Source organism: Balaenoptera musculus, chromosome X, assembly GCF_009873245.2.
Source record: "Balaenoptera musculus isolate JJ_BM4_2016_0621 chromosome X, mBalMus1.pri.v3, whole genome shotgun sequence".
NCBI classification, from domain to species: Eukaryota; Metazoa; Chordata; class Mammalia; order Artiodactyla; family Balaenopteridae; genus Balaenoptera; species Balaenoptera musculus.
Window position 1 is genome coordinate 128,222,444 of NC_045806.1, and position 21,346 is coordinate 128,243,789.

The 21,346-nt window shown below is 38.4% G+C and overlaps 1 protein-coding gene across 4 annotated transcripts in view; it reads left to right on the plus strand.

Moving 5' to 3' along the window:
- The window catches only part of BRCC3 (BRCA1/BRCA2-containing complex subunit 3), a 76,987-nt gene that overhangs the window by 4,612 nt on the left and 51,029 nt on the right, over nucleotides 1-21,346 (plus strand). For 3 of the 4 annotated variants that reach the window (XM_036840714.1, XM_036840717.1, XM_036840716.1), the window contains 4 exons: nucleotides 3,282-3,401; nucleotides 6,617-6,704; nucleotides 11,201-11,289; nucleotides 12,668-12,723. In XM_036840714.1, coding sequence (XP_036696609.1) covers nucleotides 3,282-3,401; nucleotides 6,617-6,704; nucleotides 11,201-11,289; nucleotides 12,668-12,723 — 353 coding nt within the window. The remainder of the gene's footprint in view (nucleotides 1-3,281; nucleotides 3,402-6,616; nucleotides 6,705-11,200; nucleotides 11,290-12,667; nucleotides 12,724-21,346) is intronic. The other variant, XM_036840715.1, reaches the window with a different exon arrangement.

The following is a 21,346-nucleotide window of genomic DNA, read 5'->3' on the forward strand; positions in this document are numbered from 1 at the left end:
TGACTTTCAGGGACATCCATCAGTCCTTTGTGACTTTTATTTATGCTTGTTTCATTTTGTTTTTGATCTGTTCCTGGGCTGGTCTCACCACCCTATCCTGAACTTCTTTTACGCATTCCTCTTAGGCACTGAAACTTTCTCTGAGAAAGAGAAAATTCACGCTGGGCATCAACTCCTACTAAAATACATTCCCAGTCTTAATGATGTAATTTTATTTTTCAAGAGTCCGTGTCCTCATCTTGAATTCTATGTCAATTTGTACCATGCAAATTAGATATTAAACTTCATGAGTTCAGCAACCTTATCTTCTAGTTAATGTTGGCATGCCATATCTTTTTCCATCCTTTTATTTTTAGCCTTTCTGTGTACTAATATTTTAAAGTGTGTCTCTTATTAGCAGCATATAGTTTTAAAAAAATCCAATCTGATAATCTTTTTAACTGGACTATTTAGTCCAATTACATTTAATGTAATTACATATGTATATACCCCCACACACATATACATATATATGTTATAGCTGTCATATGTTTGCTTTCTATTTGACCCACTTCTCTGTTTTGTTTTTTTCTCCTTTCTTGACTTCTTTTGGATTCATCAGTATATTTTATTTTTCTCCTTTGATCCTCCATTAATCAGTTATAACATTTTTTACTCTCCTTTTAGTTGTTATCCTACATATTACAATATGCATTCTTGATTTGTTAGTCTAATACAAATTACTATTTTTACCATTTCACTGATAGTACTAGAACTTTAGAACATTTAAATTTCATTTGCATCCTCCCACCTTTTGGATGATAGTTTTCATGCATTTTAATTATATGGACATTTTTAAGCCCCACATGACATTGTTTTTGGGGGTTTTTTTTTTTGGTTTTTGTTTTCTTTTTTAAAGGGCAGAGTGACTTTTTATTTATTTATTTATTTATTTTTGGCTGTGTCGGGCCTTAGTTGCAGCACACGAATTCTTCATTTCGGCATGCTGGCTGTCTAGTTGTGGCACGCGGGATCAGTAGTTGTGGTGCGCGGGCTTAGTTGCCCTGCGGCATGTGGGATCTTAGTTTCCCAACCAGGGATCGAACCTGCTTCCCCTGCACTGGAAGGCAGATTCTTAACCACTGGGCCACCAGGGAAGTCCCCCCACATGACATTGTAATTACTGTTTTGTACAGTTAGCATTCATTTGTATTTACTCACATATTTTACCCTTTACAGTGTTCTTCATTCCTTCTTTCATATCTGGGATTTTCGTTTCTCTTTTTAGTATTTTCTGTGCTGATAATGATCTCTCAATTTTTTGCATGTGAAAATGTCTTAATTTTGCTTTCATTTTTGAGGGATGTGTTCTTATTCAAAGAACTCTTCATAGAGTTCTTGGTTGGCAGATGTTTTCTTTTTGCACTCTGACATATCACCCATTCTCTTTATGCTTTGATTGTTTCTGTTCAAAAGTCAGCTCTTTGTCTTGTTGCTCCTTGGAAGGTCAAGTGTCTTTCTGTCTCTGCTTTTGATTTTCCTTATTGTATACTTTGTGCCTGCCAGACATGTGTGTGTATTATAAGAAAAGTTGTATGTGAGGGTAGAATGATTCATTCTTTATAGGATGAGCAAGGAATTTAAAGTCTATGAAAGAGTTCATGAGGTGAAAAAAGGCATGAAAGGGAACCACATTTGAAGCTCAGTAGCCACACCGTGTTGCACAGTGTAGGTCTATATGTTACTTCAAAATCTTGTCTCAGATTTCACCCTTGTCCGGGTAACATCTGGCAATGCCATACCCACCTTTTCTCCTGCAACTCTTTTTTTTTTTTTAATTTTTTAAAAGTCTATTTTTTTTTTAAAGAGCTCCTGACTTATTTATTTATTTATTTATTTTTTTGGCTGTGTTGGGTCTTCATTTCTATGCAAGGGCTTTCTCTAGTTGTGGCAAGCGGGGGCCACTCTTCATCGCGGTGCGCGGGCCTCTCACTGTCGCGGCCTCTCTTGTTGTGGGGCACAGGCTCCAGACGCGCAGGCTCAGTAGTTGTGGCTCATGGGCCTAGTTGCTCCGCGGCATGTGGGATCCTCCCAGACCAGGGCTCAAACCCGTGTCCCCTGCATTGGCAGGCAGATTCTCAACCACTGCGCCACCAGGGAAGCCCTCTCCTGCAACTCTTGAACGATTTCCTTGTTCTGGTTTTGACTGCTGTCTTCCTTCCTGGCTCCTCTTATTGTACCCCATCCTATGCCATGGGTATTCCCCTGGATTCGCCCTGGACCTCTGCTCCCCCCCCCACACTGTTCCTTGCCTTTATTTACATCCTCTCATCTCAGTTCAGCTCATCTGAAAACACACTCATGTCCCTTCCTTCTTGATCCTTTCTAAACTTAGATCTGCCTTCTCTGTTCTACCTAGTTTCAACCCTGAAACTTCAGAGTCATCCTTGACAGTTTGCTGTCCTGTATCACCCATGGTCCATAAGCTACCAAATCTTGTGGATCCTTGCTTCTTAATGAACCTCAAGTCTGTTTCTTCCATCTCTGACGTACACTTAGTCCAGTGCTTCATGGTCAAGCTCTCTGAAATAATGTCCTTCCTTCTAGGTCATCCTGCAGATCGTGGCTTGGCATTTGAGACCTTGCATATTTTCACTCTAACCTTCTTTCTTAGCCTTACTGTCTGCCATTCCACCTCAAGTTCTGTACTACCTAAATGAGTTGGCCAACTTGTCTCCCAAACATATCATTCACATCTATTTGGCATCTACAGAAATTCTACCTATATGTGTGCGTGCGTGCACACACACACACACACACACACACACACACGACAATCAGGAAATAGATAACACTCGTCTGCCTTTTCTGTAAAGATTTTTTTCCAATCTAAGAGACTCCTTTCCTCTGGGCTCCTGCAGCATTTATTTACTGTATTATTTTAGTGTAGTTTCATGTATGATTCTTGCTGTGCAACCACATGTTAGCATTTTGAACACTTGGATTGTCAGCACTCTGACTTGTATTCCTGCACATAGTTGGAAATCAAATGATTGTTAGTTGATCATTGCAAAAGTCCTCCCTTGATCTAAACATTAGCCTTTATATTTTTGTTTTGAAATGTATATATTGAGGTCAGATGTCTTTTATTTGAAACATTCTGTTATTCATGAGAAAAAAATGCCTGTTTTCTAAGATGGAAACTTTAACCTGATAATGTAATACGATGCAGTCCCGTAATTGCAGGGAGAGATGTTATCCGAGAGAGACAGAAGTAAACGTTTCTGTGGATTTTCCTTTAGGTTGACACCGTCAGAATTGTTCACATTCATTCTGTCATCATCTTGCGACGTTCTGATAAGAGGAAGGATCGCGTGGAAATTTCTCCAGAGCAGCTGTCTGCAGCCTCGACAGAGGCAGAGATATCCTTACTGGTCGATAAGAAGCTTTTATGTGCTTTGAGGCTTCCAGGTTCCTCTGTTTGCTGCTTAAGCAGATTTCACAGCTTTTCTTCCTAGTGACTCTTTCCCAGTTTTCATATTTACCCCTTAGATCCAGTTGCTTGGTTAATCAGAATTTCTCTCCATTTCTCTTTTTGAGTGGCTTTTATTGGAAGAACTGGACATTTCTAACATTTCTGCTCTTAAATGCCAAAAGATCCCAGGGTCCAACACTATGACAGTGAACTCTCTGGGGAGTCCCTATCTCCTTCCTCTCCACTCCCCTCTGCCCCGTCTACCCCATCCCCCCGCCCCCACAGTTTTCGTAATATCATTTAGTTTCTAGGCCTTTCACTATCTTGGTCTCTCTCCTTTGGAGATTCTCTTTTGAGGCTGCCTCTCAAAAAAATGCAGTGCTGAGAACTGAATGCAATATTCCATGTTAAATATAACCAAAGAGCGATCAGTTGGGACATTTGCTTCCTACGATATGGACTCCATACCTCAACTGTAACAAATTAAATTTGCATCAGTGGTTTTAGTAATTTATCATTCTTTCAGATTAAGTTAATCTTGTAGTCAATTAAAAAGTAACTTTTAAAAGTAGAAAACATGCATGATACAACCTTTAAAAGGTATAAAAAAGTATACAAAGTAAGTATTTCTCTCTAGCCTCTGTGCCCCAATTCCCCCACCATCCCTCCCTGGACATAACCAGGGGTATCAGGTTTTCATGTGTCCTTACGGATGAATTCTGTGCATACAGAAGCATATAAGAATATTTTCTTTTTTAAAAAGTATTTAATACATATGGTAGCTATGACATTACCTAACAGTGTATCTAGAGATTTGTCCACATTAGTATATAGAGATGTCTCATTCTTATGACTACATAATACAGCCCTGGATGGCTGTGCTGTCCTCATGCAGATGTTTAGGTTATTTGCAGTCTTTTACTGACAGGGCTGCAGCAACTAACCTTGGACATTGCATTTCACAAATGTGTGCATGTATCTGTAGAATCAATTCCTAGATGTGAAATTGCTGGGGCAAAGGTTATATCGACTTGCACCTGTAGCAGTTTGACCAGTTTACCCTCTAGCCATGTGCAAGAGTATCTGTTTCCCCACACCCTTCCAAACATTGTGTGTTATCAAAGTTTTGTTTTTGTGCTGCGAGGCCCTGGTAAATCAAAGTTTTTGGTTGTTGCCAACCTGATTGGCAAAAAATTGTATCTTCTTTGTTGCAATTTTAATTAGCATTTTTCTTGTGAGTAAATTTGATCAGCTTTTAATTTTTAGGAGTCATTTGTATTTTTCTCTGAATTATATGGTTATTTCCTTTGCCCGTTTTTCTATTGATTTGGAAATATTTTTCTTAATAATTTATAGTTTATGTTAAGAAAGTTAGCCTTTTGTGATAAGGATAGTGATTTTTGTCAGCATTTTCACGGTATGTTTGTGTTTTTTCCCAATCAAATTGTTCTTCTTGCACTTTTATATAATCAGATATATCAGTCTCTTCTTATGATGTGTACCTTTTGCATCTTTTTTTTAACTCTTTATTTTGAAATAATTATAGATTCATGGAAAGTTGCAAAAATAGTATGGGAAGGTCCCTGTACCTTTACACAGTTTCCCCCAAAGGTTACATGTTACATAACTTACGGTGCAATATGGAAACCAGGAGATTGACATTAATGTGTGTAGTTCTATGCCATTTTGTCATATGTGTAGAGATACATATATAAAAAACCACCACAGCAGTCAAGGTGCAGAACTGTTCCATTACCGTAAAGATCTGCCTCAAGCTTCCCCTGGACAGTCACCCTCACCCTGCACACCTCAAACCATGGGAGCCATGAATCTGTTCTCTGTCTCCTCACTATAGGTTGGATTTTCCCAATTCTCTGCACACCTGGTAATTTTAGATTGGATGCCAGCATTATGATTTTCCCCTGGGGGCTGGATATCTTTGTATTCCTAGACATATTTTTCTGAGCTTTGTTCTGGGATGCTGTTAGATTACCGGGGACGGTTAGATCCTATTGATACTTGTTTGAAGATTTGCTGCGTGGGACCAGAGCAGCTTTCAGCGTAGGAGTCATTTTTTCCCCACACTACTGAGGCGAGAGCCTTCTGAGCCCCCTGCCCGAGGCCGCCTGGAATTACGAGGTTTGCATTGTGGCCGGTGGGGACGGCCCCCAGCCCCTGTCCTGCTCGAGCGCTGGGCAGAGTCACCTTCCATCCTTTCGGGCGGTCCTTTCCCTCGCCTTAGCTGAAGAGGTGGGCTTAGGGAAGTTAAGTAACTTCTCTTGGCATTTGAAATTAAAAAAAAATTATTTAAAAAGTTTTTTTTTGTTGTTGTTGGCCATGCCGCGCAGCATATAGGGTCTTAGTTCCCCAACCAGGGATGGAACCTGTGCCTCCTGCCATGGAAGCATGGAGTCCTAACCACTGAACCGCCAGGGAAGTCCCTAAAAAGTATTCTTACACTTAGCTGTATAGAAAGGACTATTGGGTTTCAATGTAAGTAATTCACAGGAAAATGAACCAGCACTTTACAGTGAGTAGCAACAGAAGGGGACAGCTTCTTATCTCCAACCGAGTTCTTATCTCAAGTCAGAGCCTCAGACAGTTATGGTAAATTTTTATTTCCAGAACAAAGGAGGAAAATGTTCTTTTGGGGGATATTTCTAGACAAATGGGGAGACTAAACTGGGGATCTTTGTTCATTTGGTCTCTGAAACCACCCTACTTGCTATTGTTGACACTGGCAGCCTGCCACAGAGAAATGAAATGAATTTTTAAAATTTTGTACTTTTTCAGGAATGAGGGTAGGTTGGGCTAGAGAGAGGACAGAAGATTACTCAAGTTAATGATGTGACATCCAAAGATTTAGAAGCTTCTTTTCAGATAGCACAGTGGTAAGTATTTGAGTGACCAAATATTAGCTAAATTGGATTAAGAGCATATACCTATATACAATAATGGAAACCAAATGGATTCTATTTAAAAAAAAGAAATACCTTTGGCTTTAGAAGGGAAGTCTGGGAAATTCTGGGCATTGACCTTTTTTCATTCTTTTGTTGACATTAAATTGTGATAGGTTTATTTTAAACTTCAGGTTGCTTTCTGAGCCTTTATTAGCATCACAAATTGTGTTCCCACAAGTTGAAAATACCTTGACAGACACACAGGTTGGCTGAACTAACTGGTCGCCCCATGAGAGTTGTGGGCTGGTATCATTCCCATCCCCATATAACTGTTTGGCCTTCACATGTCGGTAAGTATTATGGGATTGCAATGTTTTTTGTTCTTAGAAGTGAATATCATTTTTCCTTCTCCATTACATGGGCTATGGTTATTTTAAATCAAAATTTAAGTATCCTTAAGCAAATGTCCTTATTTTTATTTTGCTGTTTTAAAAGTACTGATTTATGTCATATTGATTGCTTTCAATAGAGATAAAATTTTGGCACTCCATTTTGACAGTATTCAGGAAATCAAGACTAAACCCTGACAATTGGCTGGTATCCAAAATAATAATAATAATAATAAATAAACTATAACTGAAAATTGCCGATTGTGACTATCACTGTCTAGTACACCACCATTTGGAAGAATCAAAGGTGTGAAGGGTGAAATTTATAAAACTGATGTTTACAATCTCTGTTTGATACATATATCATCCTAGCTCTTGGGGCTGTCAACCTACCTCCTCAGCCCTCTAATCAGTATAATGTAACAAAATTGTTTTCTCTCTCTCTCTTTTTTTGTTTTTTGTTTCTTGTTTTTTTTTTGGCTGCGTTGGGTCTCCGTTGCTGCACGCGGGCTTTCTCTAGTTGCGGCGAGCGGGGGCTGCTCTTCGTTGCGGTGTGCGGGCTTCTCATTGCGGTGGCTTCTCTCGTTGCGGAGCACGGGCTCTAGGTGCACGGGCTTCAGTAGTTGAGGCTCATGGGCTCAGTACTTGAGGCTCGTGGGCTCAGTACTTGTGGCTCATGGGCTCTAGAGCGCAGGCTCAGTTGTTGTGGTGCACAGGCTTAGTTGCTCCGCGGCATGTGGGATCTTCCCAGACAAGGGCTGGAACCCGTGTCCCCTGCATTGGCAGGCAGATTCCTAACAATTGCGCCACCAGGGAAGCCCTGTTTTCCTTCTCTTTCTCTTTACCCTTTTTCTCTAATCATGGTCACTTTTTGTCTCTATCTGACTCTTTTGAAAGAATTAGAATAACTTTACTTGCGGAAATGAATGTTTCCTCGTCTAACCCGTGACTTAGAGACCTTCCCCCTCATGGCAGTGAGGAGGAAACAGAGGCTCCTATGGGTTGAGTAAGTGGCAGTGCTGAGGTCTGAACCATATCTGTCTCCCAAGTCTGTAGCGTTTGATACTGCATCCACTCTCTACTTCTTGAAACACTTCCCAAATAATCATGAGGAGTGTGTGGCTCCTAAGAAACTAAGCTGAGGTTCGAGCTGAAATACTTTGTGCAAAACCAGTCAGCTAATAAGTGGCAGAGTCAGTACCTCAGCGGAGGTTTCTGTGAATCAGAGGCCTTGGCATTCTCCAGCGTCTGCTTTGTCTGGTCAAGTGGGAACGCTATTTATGAAAACAGGAAATGGAGGAGGAAGCATAGGTTTGGTGGTGGGGAAAAAGATATATAGTTGAGTTATGTCATACCCATGCAACGAACTTACCCAAATTTTACCTATAGGACGTGGCTTGCAAAAGAAAAAGGGAAGCAATTTAAAAAGCACAGCCTATTTTGTAAATCGCATGTGACTTGGCACTGTTTTTCAGTTACTCTTACATTAACTTTCCTGTCCTTGTAAGTGCATAGTACAAGGAGACATGCACCTGTAGTTATGTTCCTAATTATAAGATCTGCTTGATCCTTTTATAAGAAGGGAAGCACTGCTATGGTGATGTCATAGTGAGTTAATTTATTACCAAAGTTGGTGGGTCAGATCAACCTCCCATGACAAATATAGGCTGTAGTTTTAATTAAGCAGTTTTCTATAACCAGTCATTTTTAAAAATTACATTTTCCCAAACATTCTCTTCTAGAAGTTATAAGTCAATACTCCTTAGAATCATTACAAACAAAATTTTTTGATATTACAATACATTTCTATGCCCTTCTTTAGCAAACTGACTTAGATGGAAGCTCTGTTAGGACAAGGGATAGAATAAGTGAAGGCTGAACCAAAATTTTATTGTAATGTGATGGCTATCTCAGGGCTCGTATTCTAAAAACACTTGTATATATAGTCTCTCATTCTTTTAAAATCCTTTATTACGAACTGGGGTCTGTGGTTTCTGTTTCAGGAAAATTTTGAGTCGAGAGTAAATGAAAGAATATGGTGCTCAGACTGTTCTACTTTTACACCAGGAAATGGGAGGTGTGATTCTGTTGTCCCTTCAGACTGTCCAATGCTGAAAGAAAAATTGGATGGCACAGTTTCAGGAAGGTCTCTTGGATTGTCCTCATTTAGACTAAAGTGTATCTTTTGGATTTGGCATTTAGGAGGTAACTTAGAAGTAATTAAGTTACCTCAGGGAAAAATGTAAATCAGGGTAAGGGGCATAGGGTTTATATTTTAAGTAACGTGATTAGGCCTCATGGAGAAGGTAACAGTTGAGCAAAAACCTGAAGGAAGTGAGAGTTGGCCGTGCAAATATCTTGCGGAAGAGCGTCCCAGGCGGAGAGGAATAGCCAGTGCAAAGGCCCTGAGGAGGAGCATGCCTGGAATATTTGAGGAAAAGCAGGAGAGTCAGTGTGGCTTTGGGAGTAGCAGATTTTGTGGAGGAAATCAAGTGTGTGCTTTTGGACATGTTGAGTTTCAAATGTCTGGTAGGCAAGTGATGCTCACCTAGCCTGGCTTTGGTCTGTGACCAATTCGATAAGGAGCCTACACCAAACATAAATCCTCTATGTTGGGAGTTCCCTGGTGGCCTAGTGGTTAGGATTCTGGGCTTTCACTGCTGTGGCCCGGGTTCAATCCCTAGTCAGGGAACTGAGATCCTGCAATCAGCTTGGCATGGCCAAAAAAAAAAAAAAAAAAGAAATCATCTATGTCAACTTAGCATATTGTTTAGTTCAGCTTACATTTTCCTTAAGACTTTGTCAATAAAGGAAGCAGAGATTAATTTCCGTTCCAGCTCAAGCTCTTGTCTCCTTGTGAACAGGTAACAAATAGTTCATGGACCTACTGCCCTGAGGAGCACAGTATTAAGACAACCAAGTCTCAGTGTCAGGTACACAATTGGATATATGATTCGGCAGTTTGGGTAGAAGACTGGAACTAGAGTTGATTGAGTAGGAGTTGGGAGTGGCCAGTATGGAGATGAGATTTGAAGCCGTGGAACTAAATGAACTCCCCCAGGGAGTAAGTGTAGATGGAGAAGAGAAAATGGCTGAAGACTGAGCCCTGGGCATGCCATATTTTGAGGATGGAAAGACGGGAAGGATCCAGCAAGAGACTGGAAAAGAACAGCCAGGAAGTTAAGAGGACAGAGATGAGAAGAGTGGGAATGTGAGGCCAAGTGAAGATAGTGTTTCAAGGAGGGAGCAATCGGGTAAATTGAGAACCAAAAATGCATCATTGGTGATCTTGACAGAAGCACTTTGGGTGGCACAGTATGGATACTAATCCATTTCAGATTCAGCAATTCATCAACAATGGCTGTGGATGGAACGAAATGTAATGAATTATTATGAAGTACCTGTGATGTGCTAGGCGTTGTGCTAAAAGCATCTTGCAACTTTTAAAATACAAAACCCTGAAAAAGTACGGATGATGTTTATCCTTATTTAACTGATGAGGAAATAGGCTTAGAGGTATTAAAAATTTTACCAAGGTCATATAGCAGGTACAGAGATCATTCAAACAGTGCTGTTTATTTTCACCAACGGTTTCAGCCAGTATTTTTCTCATATTCTTTGCTGGGTACTGTTGGGCCTTACTCTTTACTTAGGAATATATTGGGTAGAAGTCCCAATCCAGATCAATGCAAAGTATGTTTAAGAACATATAGAACAAGCTAACCGGGCATAAGTCACTGGACCAAACCATGCTGTGCACTGTTTTGTTGTAATACCAGATCTTTTGTATCCATAAATAATGGTCTGAGTACTTCACATCTTTAAACTTTGCCTCTGTTCAGTTTCTGGTAATCTTTTAACTAATCCTTTCAAATGTTATTTGGTGCTTGTCTATGATTTCCTTTTCAAAAATTGTATAACCATTTAGTGAGATTTTGTTTCTGTTCCCTGGAATGCAGTGTTTAATTCTATTGCAGTCACTTCTATACAATAGTTTCCTCTGTAATAGTTCTACACTGCCATTCTTTAGTATCAAGTCTAATATATTCACTTCCCTAGAAGCTGTCCATCAAAAGGCTTATTCTAAGAAATCTTGCTGTCTCCTTCGAATGCCTTCCTTTCTTTTGGAGTCCTCCTGGAAGAAATTATCAGGTGTTTTTGGGATAATAGAAGTTTTCCATTTTTTTCTTTCTATGCTACATTTCATAGCAGGGCTAGTTGTGGGCTAGGCAGCCTAGAATCAGTAATAAATTTTATTATTTAATTGCCGACTCCCGTAGTATTTCCCTAACCTAGTAAAATGTTTATACTTTGACAATAATATTGTCATTAGGATGTACCCCTGTTCTGCCTTTAGAATCTGAATCCCACGAGGATTGTATGCTGCTGTTATCTTTATATTTTCATGTCTGGGAGATACAGTTTAACAGCAGATTTTTATTTTTATTTATTTGCAGATGTTCGTACACAAGCCATGTACCAGATGATGGATCAAGGCTTTGTAGGACTTATATTTTCCTGTTTCATAGAAGATAAAAATACAAAGGTATTGTGTGTGTGTGTGTGTGCACATGCGCACGCGTGTGTGTATAAACACACAGACACAGAGAATAGAGAAAAATCTTTTTGCAATTTTAATAGGGTGGCCAGGGAAGGTTTCAATGAGAAGGGTCATTGAGTCAGGACCTGAAGAAAGTGAGGGAGCAAGTCTTGTGGATTTCTTGGGGGAAGAGCGTTCCAGGCAGAGGAAATAGCCAGTGAAAAGACCCTGAGGTGAGTGTGGCATGTTTAGGGGACATCGAGGAAGTCAGTGTGGCTGCAGCACAGTGAGGCAGAACATGACTACATGTCCCGGCTTGCCTCTGTCAGTCCCAGTTCCACCCATTGTCCCAGTCTCCTATTCAGTTAGCACCTTTCCTTCTTGGAAGTGTCCTGGTTTGCATGGTAACTCATGTGGTCATCCTACAGTGAGGTCTGGAAGATAACTGGGGGTGGGGCTGGGGGGACAGGGAGGGAGGGGGTGCAGAATCCATGGTGTCCGTGAAACCAGTTAGGAAGCGACTGTAGTAATTACTGTAGTAATCTAGGAGAGAGACGATGGATGTCTGACCACGGTGGTAGGAGTGGAGGCCAATAACAGTAACAAGTGCTACCATTTATCACGTATTGTATGGCACTTACTCTTCAGGTGTTTTACATAAATATACTCGAACCCTGACAACAACCCGTGAGGATTATTATTATCTATTTTCATGGATAAGCAAACCGAAACTCAGAGAAGTTAACAGCTCAGTCGATGGCTCGTCTTGCTATTCTCTATTGAGAGTGCTTCTGTTTGAATTCTACGTTCAGGTCAAGAGGTTTTACTATGTGTCACTTCAAACAAAAAGAAAATTTAACACTGCAACTATGAATTTTGCCGATTTACCAAGTGTGTCCTCCTATTGTTTAGTACATTAGTTATATTCTCAGAATCTATGTTAATAATGAATATTCTTCATAAAATCACTCTTTTCTGAAAACGTTAAAGTTCACTATCTTGAACTTCATACTTCATTTGAAATGCTTCTGGCTTTGTCATCATAAATTTATTGTCATTATAAATAGCTGTTGCATGAGTTTGTCAGCTTCCAAAAAAGGAGTCTGAATGGTCTCATTCTTAGTTTCTTGGTTCTCATGTTTGTGAGCAATTCTCTGCTGTCACATGAGCGGATGTTTGATTGTGGCCATCTCATGTTGACTGAGTATTTGATCCTTCTTACAGAAACTGATTTATGCATAGTCTGTCTTTGGAGTCTCTTCTAACCTTCCACTCCCAGAGGGGCCTTTGAGTTTTAGGTTAGAGCCCACTAAATTGCTATACCTTTTTCACTATTAATCCTCTGTGTGACCTTTCTTTTTTTCTGTTTTCTTTCTTTTTTTAGACTGGACGGGTACTCTACACTTGCTTTCAGTCCATACAGGCCCAAAAGAGCTCAGAGTAAGTATGACAGAGATATATGTATGTATTGGTGGGTTAATCTCCAGTCCAGGGAATTGATTGTTTTATTTCATTTTATTTCTCTCATTAGTAAGACACTAAGAATTCTATAGTCTACTTATACACGTGAACATCTCTGTGAGGAATTAGAATCTCTTTAGCATCTTGGATATCAGGGATCTAGAAAGCTAGGATCATATAAGCAAGGAGTCTGTTCATTGCAGTTACATCACCACAGCCCTGTCCCACATTTCCTTTCCTGCATTATTCTAAACTGAGTTGCACTGTTACTTTCCCTTTCTCTGATGAATTGTAAAACAAAGACTGAGTGTGCGGAGTCTTACAGATTTGTATAAGCTCTTGTCTTTGTTGTGCCATAAACTTGATTTTAGAATTACAGTATCTCATTTAAATGTTTGCATAGCTTAGTTTCCTCATTTAAATTCAATTCAACCTAAATTAGCAAATACAGTAACTACTATATGCCAGGCACCATGGTAGGCACCAAGGAGGCAGAGATGAACGCCAAGTTCATTATCTAATTGGGAGACAGAAACAAAGAATGCCTTAAATTTTTTTCTTATAATATTTGTCAATTTATTATGATACCATTGTTTGAAATAGCAAAGAATTGGGGAAAATAACAGATGTCTGTCAGTACAGAACTGATTAAATAAATTATGATGCATCTAAATAATGGAATAATATTCAGCTATTAAAAATATGAGGGGAATTCTCTGGCAGTCCAGTGGTTAAGACTCTGTGCTTCCACTGCAACGGGCCCAGGTTCAATCCCTGGTCGGCGAACTAAGATCCCACATGCCGCATGGTGCGACCAAAAAAAAAAAAAAGGACGCTCAGTAGTGATACATAAATATCTCCAAGATACACTGTTAAGTAAAAAAGGCAAGGTACAAGAACAGTCTGTATAGAATGCTACCATTCATATAAGGATATGGAAGAGAAATAGACGCATGACACACCAGTGTACTTGCTTGGAAATACACAGAATATCTGGAAGGAAACATCAGTCACCTCAGCAGAGAGGAAGTAGGAAGGAGGTGTGGAGACTTAACTGTACCTTTACATAGCTTTGGAATGTTGAACCATACACAAGTGTTAATTTTTAAATTTTTCATCAAAGTAATAGGTGCACGTGCATAAAAATATCAGATGGCACAGAATTTATGAGAAATACTGTCACTCCTCAGGGGGAACCACTTCTTTCTCCCAATTTTGTTTTTAGTTCTTCTGTTGTTTACTTTGATATCCCTAAATAATATACTTTTGATACTCTTTCTTGATTTACTAATTTTAGATATTAATTATTCTTCTTATTATGTTATCATGGTCTCACAAATGAGGATTTAGCTCACACTGTCCCATCTCCATTCTGCCCAATGTAGTTATATTACTACTTTTTGTTCTTCTGTTGTTACTTTTCTAATCTTAAATAAAGTTTGCCCCTTTATTTATCCTATCAACAACAGACAATAGACAATATCTCTTGGCTCCCTAGTGTTACTTGCAGTTTTACCATAAACCTTTATATTTTCACAGTTGCAAAAATCTGTGTTCTATGTTGTAATCACAATTGTGTTTTCTGTGCTTTGTGTACTAGTTGATTCTAAGAATAGAAAACAAAATGTTTATATTGTTATGATTATATAAATATTATTCCATGTACAACCAAGCACTATAAAGTAGTATACTATGATTCCATTTCCTTTCCTGTATAGCTTTTTGCTTTTTCATGGGGTTTTGAATGGCTTTTTCTCCCTTATTTCTCTGACTTTATCACCTCCCTGAGTTCCAAATTCCTAGGATCGCTCCCTAAAGCCCTCCATCTTCCTATGCTAATCAGGTCTCAGCTGATGTCCTGGGGCTTTCCTTCATTATTCTCCTGGGTTGGATCCATTGTTGTCTGGATTTCATGTCATTTTTCTTGGTTCACTCTGTCATTTTGCTGTTAAAGGCCCTCTAGTAACTTCCTAAGAAAGGTGTGCATTTGAGCTAAACCTTCTGCGTCTGTGCTTGCCTGAAAATGTTTTTATTCTTCATTAATAACCCTAATGGATAAAGAATTCTAAATTGACATTTTCCCCCTCAGAACATTAAAACTGAAAAAGTGACTAGAGAGAGTGACATCAACAAAAAATGGCAGAGTAGGAAACTTCAAAAGTCCTCCACAAAAGCAGTGAATAATCTGGCAAAAACTGTCAGAATCACCTTTATTGGAACTCTAGAAACTAATCAATATTTTATAGCAACCCGGCAACTACTAAATCCAGAAAAAAAAAAACACCAGAATCTCAGCATTTAAGTAAATCTCTGTCAAGTCACTAGATGGCTACTAAGCTAACAGGACAAAGACCTCAGTGGCCACATATAACAAAGAATATAGACTATAAAAAATTAGTTCAGGAAAGTCACTAAACAGACAAAATCAGATAAAACAAGCAGCAACGGGCTTCCCTGGTGGCGCAGTGGTTGAGAATCTGCCTGCTAATGCAGGGGACACGAGTTCGAGCCCTGGTCTGGGAAGATCCCACATGCTGCAGAGCAGCTGGGCCCGTGAGCCACAATTACTGAGCCTGCGCTCCGCAACAAGAGAGGCTGCAATAGTGAGAGGCCCGCGCACCGCGATGAAGAGTGGCCCCTGCTTGCCACAACTAGAGAAAGCCCTCGCACAGAAACGAAGACCCAACACAGCCATAAATAAATAAATAAATAAATAAATAAATAAATTAAAAAAAAAAACAAAAACAAGCAGCAACAATAAACCCTGGGGAGGGGGTAGAATACGATTTCCATAGTTATAATATTCGAAATGTCCAGTTTTCAACAACAACAAAAAAGGCATTCACAGAAACAAATTATGGGCTGAAAGCAGGAAAAAGAAATTAATAAAAACATTCCTGGAGGAAGCCAAGATGTTGGGCTTGCTAGACAAAGACTGTCAATCAACTATTTAAAATATTCTCAAAAAGCTAAAGGAAATGATATACAAAGAACTAAAGAAAACCATGAGAATGATAGAGAATATCTAATAGAAAATATCAATAAAGAGAGAAATTATAAAAAGGAACCAAATAGGAATTCTAGAACTGAGAAGTACAATAAGGGAAGTGAAAAATTCACTAGATAGGTTCAATAGCAGGATTGAGAAGACAAAAGAAAGAATCACCAAACTTCAAGATAGGTGAATTGACATTACCCAGTCTGAGGAGCAGAAAGAAAGAAAGAATGAAGAAAAATAAAGAGCCTGAGACCTGTGGGACATCTTAAAACACTCTAAGTGTACTCATAATAGGAGTCCCAGTAGAGGATGAGATAGAGAAAGGGGCAGAAAATGTATACAAAGAAATAATGGTCAAAAACATCCCAAATTTGTGACAGGCATGACCTATATACATCCAAGAATCTCAACTCCAAGCAGGATAAACTGAAGAAGATCCACACTGAGATATAATCAGTGTCAGAAGGCAAAGACAATCTTGAATGCAATAAGAGAGAAGTGACTCATTACATACAAGGGATTCTCAGTAAGAGTGAGGGGCAGGTTCTCATCAGAAACCAGGGAGGCCAAAAGGCAGCGGGCTGACATATTCAAATACTGATTTAGGAAAACAAACAAACCCAACAACAACAACAGCAGCAACAACAAGAAAACAACTACCAAGCAAGAATTCTGTATCTGGCAAAACTATCCTTTATGAACGAAAGAGATATTAAGACATTCCCAGGTAAACAAAAACTGAGAGAGTTTTGTCACTAGTAGACCTGCCCTATGAGAAATGCTACAGGGAGTCCTTCAGGCTGAAATGAAAGGACACTAGACAATAACTTAAATCCACACAAAGAAATAACACCAGAAAGGTAACTATATAGTTAAATACAAAAGTCAGTATTAATGTATTTTCAGTTTGTAACTCCCTTTTTCCCCCTATGTGATTCAAAAGACAACTACATAAAGCAACAGTTACAAATCTAAGTTGATAGACACATATTGTATAAAGATGTAATTTGTAATAGTAACACAAAAGTATGGGAATAGAGCTATACAGGAACATTGTGTATCTGATTAAAACTAAGTTAGTATTAATTTGAACTAAAGTGTTAATTGTAATTTCCAGGGAAACCATTAAGAAAATAGAGATATATAGTAGAGAGAGAGAAAGGAAGGAAGGAAGCAAAACAGTGTACTAGAAAATGTCTTTCTAATACAAAAGGTGGTAAGGAAGAATTGAGGAACAAAAAATGATATAAGACATAACAATTATAAACATATATGCACCTAACAAAAGGACCCCGAAATATATCACACAAAAATTGACAGAACTGAAGGGAGAGGTAGACAGTTCAACAGTACTAGTGGGAGACTTCAGCACCCCACTTTCCTTAAAGGATAGAAAAATTAGAAAAAAAATAACGAAACAGAAGACTTGAACAACACTATAAGCAAACTATACCTAATAGACACATACGGAATTCTCCACCCAACAACAGCTGAATACACTTCCTTCCCAAGTGCACATAAAACATTCTCCAGGATAAACCACATGTTAGTTCACAAAACAGGTCTCAATAAATTTTTGAAGACTGGAATGATACAAAGCATCTTCTGCAAAAATGGAATGGAATCTGAAATCAGTTACAGAAAGAAATCTGGAAAATTCACAAATATGTGGAAATTTAAAAACATGCTCTTAAACAACCAATGTTTAAGAGAAAGAAGAAATCACAAGATAAATTAGAAAATACTTTGAGACTAATGACAATGAAAACACAACATACCAAGATTTATGGGATGCAGCAAAAGCAGTGCTCAGAGGGGAATTTATAGCTATACATGCCTACTTTAAAAAAGAAATCCCTCAAATCAGTATTTAAGGTATTTCTAACTCTACACTTTAAGGAACTAGAAAAAGAAATGCAAACTAAATTCAAAGCAGTTAGAAGGAAGGAAATAATAGAGTGAAGACAAACAAAATAGGGAATACAGAAACAATAGAATCAAAGAAACCAAAAGTTAGTTCTTTGAAAAGATCAACAAAATTGACATATCTTTAGCTAGACTGACAAAAAGATGAGAGAAGAACCAAATAACTAAAATCTGAATTAAAAGTAGGGACGTTACTACCAACTTTACAGAAATAAAAAATGATTATAAGGTAAAACCAAACAATTGTTAGATAACCTAAATGAAGTGGACAAATTCCTAGAAACACACAAATTGCCAAAACTGGCTCAAAAAGAAATAGAAAACCTGAACAGACCTATAAAAATTAAATAGGTTGAATCAGTATTCGAAAACATCTCAACAAAGAAAACTCCAAGACCAGATGACTACACTGGTTAATTCTGCCACACATTTAAAGAAGGATTAACACTAATCCTCAAACTCTCCAAAAATAGAAGAGAATGGAGCACTTCTAACTCATCTTTGAGGCCAGTATTACCCTGATACCAAAGCCAGACAAAGATATCACCAAAAAAAAAAATATTACAAAGTGATATTCACTATGAATACAGATGCAAAACTCCTCAACAAAATCCTACCATACTGAATCCAATAGCACATTAAAAGGATTATACACTATGATCAAGTGGGATTTATCCCTGGCATAGAAGTGAGGTTCAACATAAGAAAATCAATTGATTAATACTCCACATTAATAGAATGAAGGAAAAAACCCACGACTGATGCACAAAAAGCAAAATTTCAACATCCTTTCATAATAAAAACACTCAGAAAACTAGGAATCTAGGGAACATTCCTCAACATTTTTGGGCTTTTATGAAAACCCACAGCTAACGTTTTACTCAATGGTGAAAAGTTTTCTCCCATAAGATGAGGAACAAGACAAGGATGCCCACTTTCACCACTGTTATTCAATATTTTACTGGTAGTTCTAGCCAAAACAATTAGGCAGAAAAAGAAATAAAAGGCATCCAAATTGGAAAGTAAGAAGTAAAACTATGTATTTGCAGATCATGTGGTCCTATATATAGACAATCTGAAAGAAACCCCCCAAAGCTACTAGAGTTGATAAATGAGTTCAGCAAGGTTTCAGTGTTCAAAATCAGTGCACAAAATCAGTGTGTATTTCTACACACCAGCAATGAACAATGTAAAAAATAAAATTTAAAAATCCAATTATGACAGCATACAAAATAATAAAATACCTAGGAAAAAATTTAACCAAGAATGGGAAAGACTTGTAAAGTTAAAACTAGAATACATTGGTGACAGAAAAAACACCTAAATAAATCAAAAGATATCCCTTGTTCATGGATTGGAAGACCCAATATTGTTAAGATGACAGTACTTCCCAAAGAGTCAATAAAATCTGTATTAAAATTCCAATGGCCCTTTTTACAAAAATGGAAAAGATGATCCTAAAATTCATAAGGAATTGCAAGGTGCCCTGAATAGTGAAAATAATATCAAGAAAGAAGAATAAAGTTGGAGGAATCATACTTCCAGATTTCAGAACTTACTACAAACCTTCACTAACCAAAACTTTGTGGACCTGGCATAAGCAGAGACACAGAGACCAATGGAATAAAATTGAGAGTCCACAAATAAACCTGCATATCTATGGCCAACTGATTTTCAACAAGGGTGCTGATGTCATTCAATGAGGAAAGAAGAGTCTGTTCAACAAGTGGTGCTGAGACAACTGGTTATCCACATGCACTATATATAAAAATTAACTCAAAATAGATCAATGACCTAAATAGAAGAGCTAAAACTATAAAATGCTTATAAGAAAACATAGGGGTAAATCTTCATGATGTTGGATTTGGTAATGGAATCTTAGATATGACACCAAAAGCATGAATAACAAAAGAAAACAGATAAATTGGATTTCATAAAAACTAAAATCTTTTGGGCTTCCCTGGGGGCTCAGTGGTTAAGAATCCGCCTGCTAATGTGGGGACACGGATTCGAGCCCTGGTCCGGGAAGATCCCACATGCTGCGGAGCAACTAAGCCCATGAGCCACAACCACTGAGCCTGTGCTCTAGAGCCCGCGAGCCACAACTACTGAGCCCACGAGCTACAGCTACTGAAGCCCATGCGCCTAGAGCCTATGCTCCGCCACAAGAGAAGCCACCGCAATGAGAAGCCCGCGCACCACAAGGAAGAGTAGCCCCCGCTCGCTGCAACTAGAGAAAGCCCGTGCACAGCAACAAAGACCCAACACAGCCAAAAATATATAAATTTATTAAAAAAAACCATTAAAATCTTTTCTGCATCAAAAGACATTATCAAGAAAGTGCAAGGACAACCTACAGAATAGGAGAAAATATGTGCAAATCTTAATATCTGAATGGGTCTAGTATCCAGAATATATAAGGATCTCTTGCAGCTCAGCAACTAAATGACAACTCAATTTAAAAATGGGCACAGGACTTGAGTAGACATTTCTCCAAAGAAGATGTACAAAAGGCCAACAAGCACACGAAAAGGTGCTCAACATCATTAGTCATTTGGAAAATGCAAATCAAAACTATAACGAGATACCATCTTATATTCACTGAGTTGACCATAATTTTAAAAATGGAGAATAACAAGTGTTGACAAAGATGTGGAGAAATTGGAACCTACAGACATTGTTGGTGGGGAATGTAAAATGGTGAGGCTGCTGTGGAAAACAGTTTTTGGGGGGGAGGTTCTTCATATGAGAATTCATATGACCTAGCAACTCTATTCCTAGGTATATACCAAAAAGAATTGAAAACAGGTACTCAAACACTTGTACATGAATATTCATAGCAGCACTGTTCACAGTAGCCAAGAGTTGGAAACAACCCAAATGTCCATCAACTGATGAATGGATAAACAAAATTTAGTATATCCATTGAAATGGACTATCACTCATAAAAAACGAATGAGGTACTGAAACATACTACAATGTGGAGGAATCTTGAAAACATTATGCTAAGTAAAAGAAGCCAAACAAAACAACAGGTCACATAGTGTATGATTTCATTTATATGAAGTATCCAGAATAGAGACAGAAAGCAGATTGGTGGTTGGCATGGTTTGGCCGGAGGGAAGGATGGGGAGCAGCTGCTTTAATTGATACGGGGTTTAACTTTGGGGTGATGAAAATGTTTTAGAACTAGATAGGGGTTGTGGTCCTACAACATTGTAAATGTACTAAATTCTACTGAATTGTTCCCTAGTTAAAATGGTTAATTTTATTTTATGTGAATTTCACCTCAATTTTAAAAAATGTGCAAAAGACTTGAGTAGACATTTCTCCAAGGAAGATATACAAATGGCCAATAAACACAAAAACAGCTGCCCAACATCAGTAGTCTTTAGGGAAATGCAAATAAAAACCGTAATGAGATACTGTTTCTCACCAACTAGGATGGCTATAATTTTCTTTTAAAGAAAAATAATGTGTTGCTGAGGATGTGGAGAAAAGGAACCTTGACCCATTGTAGGGGGGAATCTAGAATTGTTCAGATGCTGTGAAAAAGTTTGGTGATTCCTCAAAAATGTATACATTGAATTACCATATGACCTAGCAATTCCACTCCTAGGTATGTAGCAGAGACAGTTGAAAACAGGTGTTCAAACAAAAACGTGTACTTGAATATTC